At 43.0% G+C, this 14249-nt stretch overlaps 1 protein-coding gene across 1 annotated transcript in view; it reads right to left on the bottom strand.

Moving 5' to 3' along the window:
• ANKFY1 (ankyrin repeat and FYVE domain containing 1) overlaps nucleotides 1-14249 on the bottom strand; it is a 118640-nt gene that overhangs the window by 68304 nt on the left and 36087 nt on the right. Inside the window, exon 3 of the mRNA XM_006167603.2 lies at nucleotides 12997-13115. Within this exon, the coding sequence (XP_006167665.1) occupies nucleotides 12997-13115 (119 nt within the window). The remainder of the gene's footprint in view (nucleotides 1-12996; nucleotides 13116-14249) is intronic.

A 14249-nucleotide genomic window follows, 5' to 3' on the forward strand; every position in this document is an offset into this window, starting at 1 on the left:
CATGTGCGTGCATGCCCAAGATCCCGAGAGGAGACTGGAGGAGAAGGGACTGTGGCGTGACCATCCCCCCTGGGGGGTGATTTCTCGCTTTCTGTCTCTATGTCTCTCTCTGTCTGGCAAGTGCACACGCCCTATAGCAAAAACCTTTAAAAAAAAAGAAAAAAAGAAAAAAGAAAAAAGAAGGAATGCCCCTCAAATGTTACCATGGCAAAACTGGACGGGTCTACAATGTTACCCAGCATGCTGTTGGCATTGTTGTGAACAAACGAGTTAAGGGCAAGATTCTTGCCAAGAGCATTAATGTGCGTATTGAGCATTCCAAGAGCAAAGACAGCTTCCTAAAATGTGTGAAGGAAAATGACCAGAAAACCAAGGAAGCCAAAGAGAAAGGTACCTGGGTTCAACTGAAGCACCAGCCTGCTCCACCCAGAGAAGCACACTCTGTGAGAACCAATGGAAAGGAGCCTGAGCTACTGGAACCTACTCCCTATGAATTCATGGCATGATGGGTGTTAAAAATAATTTGTGGTCTACTAGGGGGAAAAAAAAAAAAGTAGAACAGTGGTTACCTTAGGATGCAGCTGGAAAAACGGATGGATTTCAGATTGACTGGAGGAAAGTATAGAAAGACAGGAATGTTTGTTATATTGATTGTGGCGTCACAGATATATTCTAGATCTCAGAAGTGATTAAACTGTACACTTTTTTTTTTTTGGACAGGTTTTTGCTACAGGGCACATGTGCTTGCCAGGAAGACAGAGAGAGACAGAGAGACAGAAAGCGAGAAATCAACCCCCAGGGGGAATGGCCACGCCACAATCCCTTCTCCTCCATTCTCCTCTCAGAATCTTGGGCACGCATGCACGCACAACTGCCCAGCATGAGTTTAAACCACCGGAACTGGGACTTGAACCGCGGTCGATTATGTGGGAGTCCAGCAACATTGCCATTACGCTAACTGCTGGTCCCCTAAACCGTACACTTTTTTTTTTTGGAGAGGTTTTTGCTATAGGGCACATACGCTCACCAGAGAGACAGAGAGAGATAGAAAGTGAGAAATCACCCCCCAGGGGGGATGGCCACGCTGCAATCCCTTCTCCTCCATTCTCCTCTTGGGATCTTGGGCATGCACGCACACGCGCCCAGCCTGAGTTTTAAGCCACCAGGTTCGGGACGCGAACCACGGTCGATTACGTGGGAGTCCATCGACATAGCCATTACGCTAACTGCTGGTCCCCTAAACTGTACACTTTTAATATGAGCAGTTCATTGTATGTCTTCATTCCTCAGTAAAGTTGGAGAACAGTGAAAGCACAGCATGGGTTCTGCAGTCAAGCTGCTAGGTTCAAATCCCAACTCCAGCACTTACTGGCTGTGTGACCTGGCACAAGTTATCTAATGCTGCTGCACTTCAGTTTCCTCATCTCTAAGATGGGAATAAACAAAAGTATTAACCTTTAAGTATTGTTTGAAAGATAAATTAGCATATGGAATTACTACCATATAGTAAGTCCTATATAAAAATTTGCTATTATTACCAGACTATTTTGAAATTCATCACAATCAAAATAATTCCTACCAAATTATTTGAGATGCAACTAGAGTCATACTATTTAAAAACCAGTAGTTTTAGGACCAGCAGATGGCATAATGGTTATATCACTGGACTCACACATAGTCAATTGCAGTTCAAGTCCCAGGTGGCTTAAAACTCATGCTGGGCGTGTGTGTGTGTATGTGTGTGTGTGTGTGTGTGTGTGTGTGTGCCCTAAATCCCAAGAGGACAGTGGAAGAAAAGGGACTGTGGCATGGCCATCCTCCCTAGGAGTGATTTCTTGCTTTCTGTTTTTCTTTCTCTCTCTCATACTATTTAAAAACCAGTAGTTTTAGGACCAGCAGATGGCATAATGGTTATATCACTGGACTCACACATAGTCAATTGCAGTTCAAGTCCCAGGTGGCTTAAAACTCATGCTGGGCGTGTGTGTGTGTATGTGTGTGTGTGTGTGTGTGTGTGTGTGCCCTAAATCCCAAGAGGACAGTGGAAGAAAAGGGACTGTGGCATGGCCATCCTCCCTAGGAGTGATTTCTTGCTTTCTGTTTTTCTTTCTCTCTCTCTCCAGCAAGCACATGTGCACGTGTGCCCTATAGCAAAAATCTCTCTTAAAAATAAATAGTCATCATTTTAAATTTATGAGAAAATGAGATAAAAGATAAATTAATCATTCTGCTCAAAAAGAAAAGAAAATATCTCAAAGGAACTCCAAAGAAAGACTCAATATAGGAAAAACAGTTATTGAACTGGCTAACATAAATAAAAATTAAAAGAACAATTAATCAACAGAAATCAAGTCTGCAATTAATCAGCCAGAGACTAACTTTGAATTAGCAATGACTGAAGAGAAAAACACCACAGTTACATCAGCATGGAGGGAAGGGCCAGGACCGCTGGTAACATTTTCTGGTACTCTAGGGAGAATCTTAGGGGGTGGGACTTGGTTTGGGACACAGTAGCTAACTTCTCCCAAAGTGGACCTCCAAAAGGGAGAACAAGGAGGAAGCCACGTGCCTTTCTGAAGCCATCTCTGCAGTGACGTGGGCATTCTACCACATGTTATTCATTAGAGGCCGGCCAGCCCACGCTTAGGAGGAGAGGAATTGGAATCCACCCTTCAAGTATCATAGAATTTGTGAGCATATTTTAAAGCAGCCATAACTGTCAACAGAAGGAACTTAGCAGATTGTTGAAACTCAACAACTTTCAGCTAGTTGTGCACGTAGTATCCAAAAGATGTCAAGTACTGCTCTTGAGAATGTAAAATGGAACAGGGCTCCCAGGGAGCGTGCTGTAGCAGCTTAGGGTGACTAACACCGTTTGGAAACTGATGCCTTTTCCCCTGCAAAATGCAGCTCCCCAGGTGGGGGGCTTCAGTGCATAGCTTTCTGAAGCAGATGAAAAGGAGGGGAGCGGATGCTTTCTGCTCTTTGGGATGGTTCCTCAGAACTCAGGGTACATTTCCAGGAATGCTCAGTGACTCATATCCTAAGCTCTCATGCCAGAGACAAGTAAGATCTGTGCCTGAGAAAACATGCAAGAACTAGCTTCCAAACAGCCATTCTAATGCACTGGAGCCTCTCGGCGTGTTTGCTGCTATTGGTAAAGTGCTATAGAACAGCCATAAACAAGTCATCTTGCCTGAAGCAAACTGCTTTACTTCAGAGAGGAGTAAATACAGTGTTCTCCGCCTGGCCTCCATTTGTTACACTGTGTTAAGCTAACAGTCACATTCTTCCTCTTCCCAGTGGATCAATCTGTATCTTTGTAACCCCATTTGTTTCTTTATTAAGAGGGAGTTGACAAATAAAACAGAATATATTTATGGTGTACTGCATGATGCTTTGACACATATATACATTGGTCCTTCCACTTATTATATCTCAATACTTAATGAGAAATAAGAATTTTTTAAAAAATTCATTCATAGTGCAACACAAGAAAAAGAGAGATGAAAGAGAGAGGACCATAATCCACAGGGCTCGGTTGGACCACAATCCCTTTCCTCCAGTCCCCCAGATCCTGGGCATGCAAAAACCCACCTGACATGTTTTTCACACCGAACATGCAGGGGATTCAAGCTGCAGCCAGCGTGTGGCTTTCAGCTCCACAATCCGGCACACCAGCAGCTGCAGCAGAGGCTGGGCCATAAGAAGCAAACTTGTTCCTCTGTGATCTTCATATTTTAAAATAATTTCGGATTTAAAGAAAAGCCTCCATTTCCCCACACACCCTTTACGCATCTTTCTCTAACAATAACACCTTATGCAACTATAGGACAATTATCAAAAATGCAATTAGGTAACAAAAGAACATACGCTACTATGCACAACTCCGTCAACTAATAGTAGATCTTACTTTGCCAATTTTCCAAATAATGTCCTGTTTCTGGTCCGGAATCTGACTGAGGATTCCACACTGCGTTTAGCTGTCATGTCTCCTCAGACTCCATCGTTCTGTAATAGCTTTAAGTCTTCTCTGTCCATGACCTCGGCAAGTCTGAGCAAGGCTGCCAGTTATCTGGCCGACTACTTGCTCAGAGTGGATTTGTCAGATGTGGTCTCATAATGAGACTACGCTTATGCACTGATGGCGAGAATCCTATAGAAGCGTTTGTGCCGAACATCAGGTATAAAATACTTTACTTTTTTGAATAAGGTATAATTTAATAAAAGTCTCCCATATCTCAATATGTTTTAAATACTTCATATATAATGCCTGATGTATTTCATCAGCATGTATTAAAATTCTTATAATAATCAATAGAAGTAAAGTTGTGTTTTTCTTAAAATATTGATTAGCCCAGCCATGGTGAAACAATGGAGATACAACACTGCCATGCTGGGAGTCGTATGGATGGCCACGGTTAGGCCCACTGGGTGACCTGTGCAAGCAAGGGTCTTGGTGGACACCTGTGGTCACGGCTGGCTGGGCAAGGCTGGAACACTATTGAGAGTGCTTGCCTCTCTCTCTCTTTCTCATAAAAGAAATAAAATTTGGGGGCCAGCAGGTGGTGTAACGGTTAAAGTGCTGGACTCCCGCGTGGTTGGATACAGTTCAAGTCCGGACCCAGCACCTTGAAACTCACAACACGCACGTGTGCACGCATGAGTGCCCAAGATCCCCAAAGGAGAGTAGGGAAGGGACTTCAGTGTGGCCCTTCCCCTGGGGGATGACTTTTTTTGCTTTCTGTCTCTCTGCTTCCCTCTGTGTCTTTGGTGAGTGTAAGTGTAACAAAAATCTCTAAAAAAATTAACTTTTTAAAAAGTATACACACACACACACACACAAATACATGAATACATGACTATATATAAATATATTTAAGCTTAGTCTAGTGCTTTGGATCCCTTTCTGTAGGCTCTTGGCAGGCACTTGTCAGCTCCCCAACTACTGAGAGCATGAATGCTTTTCAGGAAGCTCTACAAGGTGCTAGAGATAACCTTGTAGCAGGCGGCCCCAACCACGTTTGCGGGCCTTGCAAAATGATCAAGCTTCCTTTCATTCCCTCTCTGAAACGTATTCCAGTGAGGTATTCCTTAAAGTAGATATGGATGACAGGATGTTTTTCAGAGTGTGAAATCAAATGTATACCCATCTTCCAGTTTTTTAAAAGGGGACCAAAGGTGGGTAAATCTTCTGGAGCTAAGAATAAAAAGCTTGAAGCCACCATCAATGAATTAATCTAATCAAGTTTTCTGAAACCATGACCAGTCACCAGCTATTTAAAACTTGTAATTTGTTTGGCGGGAACCAGCAGTTAGCGTAATGGCTATGTCGCTGGACTCCCACGTAGTCGACCGCGGTTCGCGTCCCGGACCCGGTGGCTTAAAACTCACGCCGGGCGCGTGTGCGTGCGTGCCCAAGATCCCGAGAGGAGAATGGAGGAGAAGGGATTGCGGCGTGACCATCCCCCCTGGGGGGTGATTTCTCGCTTTCTGTCTCTATGTCTCTCTCTGTCTGTCTGGCGAGCGCACGCGCCCTACAGTGAAAATCTCTCCAAAAAAAATTGTAATTTGTTTGGAGACCAGCAGTTGGCGTAATGGTTATGTCGCTGGACTCCCATGTAGTCAACAACAGTTCGAGTCCCAGAACTGGTGGCTTAAACTCACGCCAGGCGTGTGTACGTGCATGCCCAAGATCCCAAGAGGAGAGTGAAGGAGAAGGGATTGCGGCGTGGCATCCCCCCAAGGGGGTGATTTCTTGCTTTCTGTCTCTCTGTCTCTCTTTCTGGCGAGTGCACACATCCTATAGCAAAAACCTTTCAAAAAAAAAAATCTTGTAATTTTTTTAATTAAAGAAAGTATGAAGTATAGAGACTAGATACTCAACTGCCATCCTCTTTTTAAAAACTGTCTGATGTCTGAAGTTTTCCAAATGTATGAGAAATAGCCATTTAAATACGCACACACATACACACACACACATTCTATTAAACAAGAACTTATAAAAGAAAACCTAAAGAGAAAATTGATCTCTGTTCTATTAAACAAGAACTTAAAAAGAAAACCTAAAGAGAAAATTGATCTCTGGGGCTAGATAAGTGGCAGCAGTAAAATGCCATGAGGTTGCCAGCCCACATTAAAGACCTGCCTGAGTAAGCCAGGCACGCATGAGGCTGTATCTGGGCTGGCTGGGACAGAGAGTGGGTCACGGCTTCAGAATTCTGTCAAGGGTGCTGTATCTCTGTCTCTGACTCTCACTCATGGAATAAATAAATAAATAAGCTTTTTTAAAATTAGGACAGTCAGTTGCATGGTGGTTAAGGCGGCTAAATCCCACAAGAACAACTATACAGTTTGGGTCCCAGAGCCAGCATCTTAAAAAGCACACTGGGGAGGGGGGGACCAGCATACGGCGTAATGGTTGTCGCTGGACTCCCACATAGTCAACCATGGTTCCAAGTCTGGACCCAGCAGCTTAAAACTCATACCAGGTGCGTGTGTGTGGATGCTCAAAAATCCCAAGAGGAGAATGGAGGAGAAGGGACTGTGGTGTGGTCATCCACCCTAAGGGGTGATTTCCAACTTTCTGGCTGTCTTTCTCTGTCTCTCCAATGAACGCACATGCCCCTACAACAAAAATCTATCTTAAAAAAAAAAAAACAAAAACTCACACACACACCTGGAGCATGTACATATATGCCCAAATCCTGAAAGGAAGGCGAAATGGAGGCGAGGGAGGGGACTGTGGCGTGACCATCCCCATGGGAGTGCACTCTCTGTCTCATGTGAGTTCATGCATCCTCTGGCAACATAAGAAACAACAATAATAGTTTTTGGTTTTTTTTAACAATGTAAGTTCAATGCAAGCAAGAATTTAATTTTCTTCACTGCTATATCTTAGCACCTTGGAAAGTGCCTGCCAGTCAACATTTGCTTTGGTAATGGAAAACTTGTGAAGAAACAAAATACCGATAAATTCATAAAATAACTGTATCACATCTACAAGTGTGGAAAAAGTTCAACCATCTAAAACATAGCTTTCATGCTATTTATACACTTGTTTACCAGAAGCTATTTCTAATCTCCCTGTGAGTGCTGGCCAAGCACAGTGTGAGTGCTTCCAGGTATCACATAACTCGTAGGCTTCTGGGCAGTTTCAGCTGCTGCAGCTCCAGACAGAGGCCATCTTATGCCCAGGCGGTAACCTGGACCGCTGGCAAAACATGCGGTTAAACACGAATAGGTACACGTGTGCCACCACCAACCAACACTCTCCACCACGACACGTTGGAAAGATCAATGCTATGAAGACAAGCGAAGACGTCACGAAGACTACTGTCATCTATTTTGGTAAGGGTCTGTTCTGCAGAAGCCATAAAACTCATCTGTTTGCAGTGGTCACCCAGATCTTACGGTAGTGGCAAAACGTGTTTATCATTTACAACTACAGGAGAGTCCAGGGACATTTAAAGGCAGTAACACGACACTTTCTGAAACTCTAGAGAACCTCCTGATTCATAGTGAAGCCACTGTGTGGCCGTAGAGTACTAAGTTAAAGTTGCTTTTAAATGTTACGATGTACTAAAAAATAACTGAGTATAAAGCAAGACTTTAAGTTCAGTTTTTCCTTTTAAGGCTTTGCCATAAGGCATGAGTGCTCACCGGAGACAGACAGAGACAGTGTGAGAGGAATCACACCCAGGGGTGGATGGCCACACAGCTATCCCTCTCCTCCATTCTCCTCCTGGATTTTGAACACATATGCACAAGTGCCTGGAGGGATTTTTATGCCACTAGGTCCGGGACTTGAACCACAGTCAGCCATGTGAGACAACAGCATGGTAACCACTATGCCTCCTGCTGGCCCCCAAGTTCAATGTTTAAATCAGCACCCCACTCTGGTTTTGCTACAGGGAATGTGTGCTCACTGAAGTGAGACAAAGACAGAGAGAGAGAGTGGGAAAGTGAGAAATCAACCCCAAGGGAGGATGGCCATGCTGCAATCCCTTCTCCTTCATTCTCCTCCCGGGATTTTGGGCACATACACACATATGCCTGGTGTGATTTTAAGCCACCGGGTCCAGGATTCAAAACAGGGAGTTGGCTATGTAGGATCCAGCCTTCTTAAACTCCACACTACCTGCTGACCCAATCGATGTATTTTTTAAATTTGCTATAGGACACATGTACTCACAAAAATGGGAGGGGTTGTGAGAAAGCTCCCCTCAGGAGGGATGGCCATGTTGCAATCTCTTCTCCATTCCTTCTTGGGGCTTTGGGCTCACACGTACACACAGTTAACTCGTTAATCCACTGGGTCCTGGACTCGAACTATGCAGTAAGCCACATGGGATCCACCTACCTTAACCTCCACATCATCTAACTGGTTCTAGAATTGTTACTTTCTTTTCTTTCCGTTTTTTGGGTTTTGTTTTGTTTTTCTTCTGTTTTTAGATTTTTGCCTTAAGGCATGAGTGTTCACCAGAGAGAGACAGAGGGAGATAAAGGGAGAAACCAACCCCTAGTGGGGATGGCCACTCCTCCATTTTACTCTCAGAATTTTGGGCACACACACATATATGCCTAGTGTTTTTTTTTTTTTTTTCAAGCTACCGAGTCTGAGACTTGAACCATAGAGTCAGCCATGTGGGATCCAGAACCTTAACCACTCTGTCACCTGCTGGTGCACACTGCTACTTTCTAAATAGCTATACCATTTTAATGTTATTGGCAACAGAGTGCCAATTTCAGGAGCTTCATGACTATGGAATCATTATCTTTGACAATGTAGATATCAAATTTGGTAACTTATTCTTAACTTTTTTCTAACGAAGTGTTTTTCCATATTTTTACTATCTTTTCTACTCTTTGTAAACTATTTACAAAATGAAGATCCTACCACACATTTTGTGAAGAATACCTCATGATCTAATTGGGTTTTAAAAATTATTCATAATCGGAGACCAGCAGATGGCATAATGGCTACATTGCTGGACTTCCATGTAGTTGACCACAGTTCGAGTCCTGGACCCGGTGGCTTAAACTCACACCAGGTGCATGTGTGTGTGTGCCCAAGATCCTGAGAGGAGAATGGAGGAGAAGGGATTGTGGCGTGGCCATCCCCCCAGGGGGCGATTTCTTGCTTTCTGTCTGCCTCTGGTAAGCGCACATACCCTATAGCTAAAACCTCTCAAAAAAAAAAAATCCATAATCAGGGCCAGTAGGTAGCACAGCGGTTAAGGTGCTGGACTTCTACATGGCCAACCACAGTTCAAGTCCGAGACCTGGCAGCTTGAAAATCACAGCAGAGGGGCCAGCAGTTAGCGTAATGGCTACGTCGCTGGACTCCCACGTAGTCGACCGCAGTTTGAGTCCAGGACCCGGTGGCTTAAACTCACACCAGGCGCATGTGCGTGCATGCCCAAGATCCTGAGAGGAGAATGGAGGAGGAGGGATTGCGGCATGGCCATCCCCCCTCCCCCCTGGGGGGTGATTTCTCGCTTTCTGTCTCTCTGTCTCTGTCTGTCTGGCGAGTGCACGCACTCTATAGCAAAAAAAACTCTCAAAAAAAAAAAGAAAAAAAGAAAAAAAAAAAGAAAATCACAGCAGGCATGTGTGCATGCATGTCCAAAACCCCAGGAGGAGAAGGGACTGTGGTATGGCCATCCTCCTTCGAGGGGTGATTTCTCATTTTCCCTCTCACTGTCTCTGACAAGTACACATGCTCTATTGCAAATACCACCACCACTTTAAAAAAGAAATCAATAATTCTGCTATTTAAGAGGTCAAAGGTATATAGCTTCAAAAGATGATGTTTTTAAAAATGAAAAGCTATGCTCTCAGATTTCAATGAAGTGAACTCAATCTCTTCTGGGAAAGACTGCTTCCCAAGGTCATGTCTTGGTTATAGGAAAACATGCAGTGACACGTGTGTATATGTATGTACACCTGTCTTTATAACACTGAATGAGGGACATCAAGTCAAACCCTAGGAATTACCACGAAGAGACAGAGTTCACTCACAACAGAGAAGCACTAGAACACCGATTCCCCTAAATCCATACTTATTTATCCTTAGCAGTACTCCTCACGTTAGCTACCTGTGCTACCTTCTTGATTAACCTAACACAGTCTCTTCATACCTTAAACATAAGGCAATTATGCTACATAATTAAGCAATTATGGTTTGTTGGGAAAGTCATGACACTTTTTTCTTTTCTTTTTTTTTTTTGTGGAGACATTTTTGCTATAGGGCGCGTGTGTTCACCAGAAAGACAGAGAGAGAGAGACAGAAAGTGAGAAATCACCCCCCAGAGGGGCTGGCCATGCCACAATTCCGTCTCCTCCATTCTCCTCTTGGGATCGTGGGCACGCACGCACACGCGCCTGGCATGAGTTTAAGCAACTGGGTCCAGGACTCGAACCCGAACCGCGGTTGACTACATTTGAGCCCAGCGACATAACCATTACGCCAACTGCTGGTCCCAAGATACATTTTTGCATAGAAAAAATATGTCATGACTTTTTCAATGACCCAATATATTTATAGCTCTGGTGTGGGATGATTTTTAAAAATAATTATTTAATTTTATGTATTATTATTAGTAGTAGTATTATTAAACTTTGCTACAGAGCACATGTACTAACAAGAGAGACAGAAAGTGAGAAACCAAGCCACCAGGTCCAGGACTCCAACTGTAGTCAACCATGTAGGAACCCATTGCTTTAATCACCACTCTAGATGCTAGCCCCATAGGATGATTTTTTTTTTTTAAAACATTCCTTCATTCATCCATTTTGATTTGACCAGAGTGGGACAGAGTGTGTGTGTGAGAGAGAGAGAGAGAAAGAAAGCCGCCAGGTCTGGAACTCAAACCACAGTCAGTCATGTGGGAGTCCAGCACCCCTAACCACCATGCCACCATGCCACCTGCTGACCACCTCTCCCGCATGGGATGATTTTTAATAGCCTGTTTTCTCCAACAGAGTACAAGCTTCAAATGGCAGGAGCTGTGTTATGATTACCTCAGCGTATGTAATGGAAAACAGTACCTTCTGAACTAGAGATCCCTTTGAATATTTCAGCAAAATTCCACAGTCAATCACTTCTACGAATACCTCTAACTATTTTATTTTTTTAATAAGAAAGAAAGTAAGATCCAGAAACAGAGAGATATATTTATTTAAGGTCTCACCGTGCTGTGATCCTCCCCAGCCTTCCAGTTAGTTACAGGTGCACGCCCCCAGCCTGTTCTGGTTACGTCCGGGCCTCTCATCCCACCCCGCCCGCTTACACCAAACACCTCATACCTCAGTGCCTGGACGTTCTCCTCACCATTTACACTTTTCATGATTAAAAACAGCAGAATCAAATTAAAACTGCTTTTTACCTTTTTTTAATAGCAGTTAGGCAAGTACTAAGCGAACATGCAAATTTAGAGTCAACTTTTGAAAAGTAAATAATCCACTTACTATCATATCTACCCAAATTCTATATAATATGGCATAAAACAAGTAACATCATTAAATAGCCCACTACATCTATTAAAAATTATTTTTAAAATAAATTTTACTGTATATATCTAGGGTACATAACACAGCATTCTATGATACATACATACATACATATATATATATATATAGTGTATATATATATACACACACACACACACATAAAAAAATATATATATATAGAAAGAGAAAGAGTGAGTCCTGGTGAAAGTCATGATGTATTTTTCTTTTTTAAAAGAATTATTTATTGGGAACAAGCAGTTAGCGTAATGGCTATGTCGCTGGACTCCCATGTAGTCGACCACGGTTTGCGTCCCAGACCTGGTGGCTTAAAACTCACGCCGGGCGCGTGTGCGTGCCCAAGATCCCGAGAGGAGGATGGAGAAGGGAGTGGGACTGTGACGTGACCATCCCCCGTGGGGGGTGATTTCTCGCTTTCTGTATCTCTGTCTCTCTCTGTCTGTCTGGTGAGCACACGCGCCCTATAGCAAAAAAACCTCTCTCTAAAAAAAAAAAAGAATTATTTATTGATTTAATTCTGTATTATTATTATTATAAAAAAATATTTAACCTTACTTATTCATTCATTTATTTTAATTTGACGAGAGAGAGAGAGAGAAAGTGAGAAAGCAAGCTGCCAGGTCCAGGACTCAAACCGTGGTCAGCCATGTGGGAGTCCGGTGTTCTTAACCACCATGCCACTTGCTGGCCTCCCATTTTATTATTTTTTAAATTTGACTAGAGAGAGACAGAGAGAGAAAAGGAAAACAAGAAAGCAAGCCGCAGGTCTAGGACTTGAACCGCAGTCCGCCATGTGGGAATCCAGCACCTTTATCCATCATGCCACCTGCCAGCCCCAAGTCATGATATATTTTTCTGTGTTTGTCTATGTAAAAATGCGTCATGAGTGTTCCGATGACCCAATATATAGTAAGATGGTTGCTATGGCAAAACAGAGTAACATGTCCACCATCGTACATGGTCACTAATGGTTACTCACACCTATTAAAATTATGAAGACTCATGGTCATACTACAAAGTTAAAGAAAGAATGATGTTGTTCTCCAAAGTTAATAGTTACTTCTGAATTCGGTTCTTATGGGCTAGAAAAGGTACTCTGGCTATTATTAAATGCTCAGCAGTTCTCGGCAGGACCTTTTCTTAGACTGTAGGAAAAATTCTTTCTGCACATGCTTCCTTATCTGTAACATGGTGTCATATGAAATGAGCTTACAGAAAGATCCTTACGTTTTATAAATCATAAAAACATTATACATATGCCCATATTTATGATCTGTTAGGTACTAAACAGAAACATCCACAAAGCATACCTTACTGATTCACTAAGTATTTAACTAGTTTCTGGCATCATCAATGGATACTTTCATTAAAATGCACATCTTCTCCAATGGCACGGGAAGCTTCTGCCAGGAGTTCCCGGGCTGGCAGTTGTGTGTCCCTGATGGAGACCTGACGGAGGCTCACCTGACAGGTCCAGTTCCTCTATGGAAGACAGGTTGGCCAGACTCCAGCTGTCACTGCGGGCTGCCAGGACAAACTTGTGAGCACGGACGTGCCTGCCTCCGACTTTTATCTTCAGATCACTGGTGGAGAAAAATATCCGCAGACATGAAAAGACACGTGTCATCACAACAGGTATAGTCCAGATTTTTGATAAACACATGGGTACTAACTGATGGATATGCATCTGCCGAAGGAGGGGAAAAAAAAAACAGCAAAATTATTTCTATATGCTAGTACTGAATTCTGATGGGTCATGTTTATGTGACGCTAGAAATGTTTTTTATTTATAACTTCTAGCTTTAATTCACATGAGAATGTTTTGCTTTCAAGTATATCCCCTTTGGGATTATTACGGTGGTGAACCTATGAGTGGGATGATTAATATTCATATGAAAAGTAAACCATTTTTTAATGCAGAATAAATCAAGATAAACCATCAGGGACAGAGAGATGGAAAGCTTAAAAACTTCAGGGCTGCTATGCACCACATTAGTGCTCCAGCACAGTTAAACAGAAAACCCTAACCGGACCAGCTTTGACAAAGCGTCAGGAACACAAAACCCAATACCTGGAATCCTGTTCTTGGAGAAAAACATCCAGACCTCATACTGGCTACTTCTGACTCAACCATTTATAAAGAAATAAATGGTGAGGAGAGATCGTTTCTTCGTTCAAAGCATGTTTCCATATTCATGACATGCCACTATGTAAAAAGAGCTCCTCGAATAGATATTTATGTTTCACCCTGGAATGTCAAATGCTGAAGGAGGGGAACACCTGGGCAGCTAACGGAAACGTCGTCGAGATGACCCACTGGGCGAACGTGTCCAAGTGCAAATGACTACGCTGGCAGCAACTCAAAGCCACTTGTCGTCATCAGCCTGCTTTCCCGCTTGCACTTATATGCTTTTTAATTTCCATATTTCCCTTTAAAATTACTTAATACGCTGGAAAGCCTTTATAAATGAAATATATGGGGGTTGGCAGGAGGCGTGCTGGTTAAGGGCGTTGGACTCCCACATAGCCGACCATGGTTCTAGTTCTAGTTTTTGAGTTGTTACAAATCACTGTTAACGTAATAGAACATTCTTCTTCAATAAAGAATAGAATTAGAGAGCCAACAGGTGACATGGTCATTGGGGCACTCAACTCCTCCATGGCTGATCACCATTCAAGTCCCAGACTTGGCAGCTTGCTTTCTCACTTTCTCTCTC

Source organism: Tupaia chinensis, unplaced genomic scaffold (assembly GCF_000334495.1).
Source record: "Tupaia chinensis unplaced genomic scaffold, TupChi_1.0 Scaffold144899_1, whole genome shotgun sequence".
NCBI classification, from domain to species: domain Eukaryota; kingdom Metazoa; phylum Chordata; class Mammalia; order Scandentia; family Tupaiidae; genus Tupaia; species Tupaia belangeri.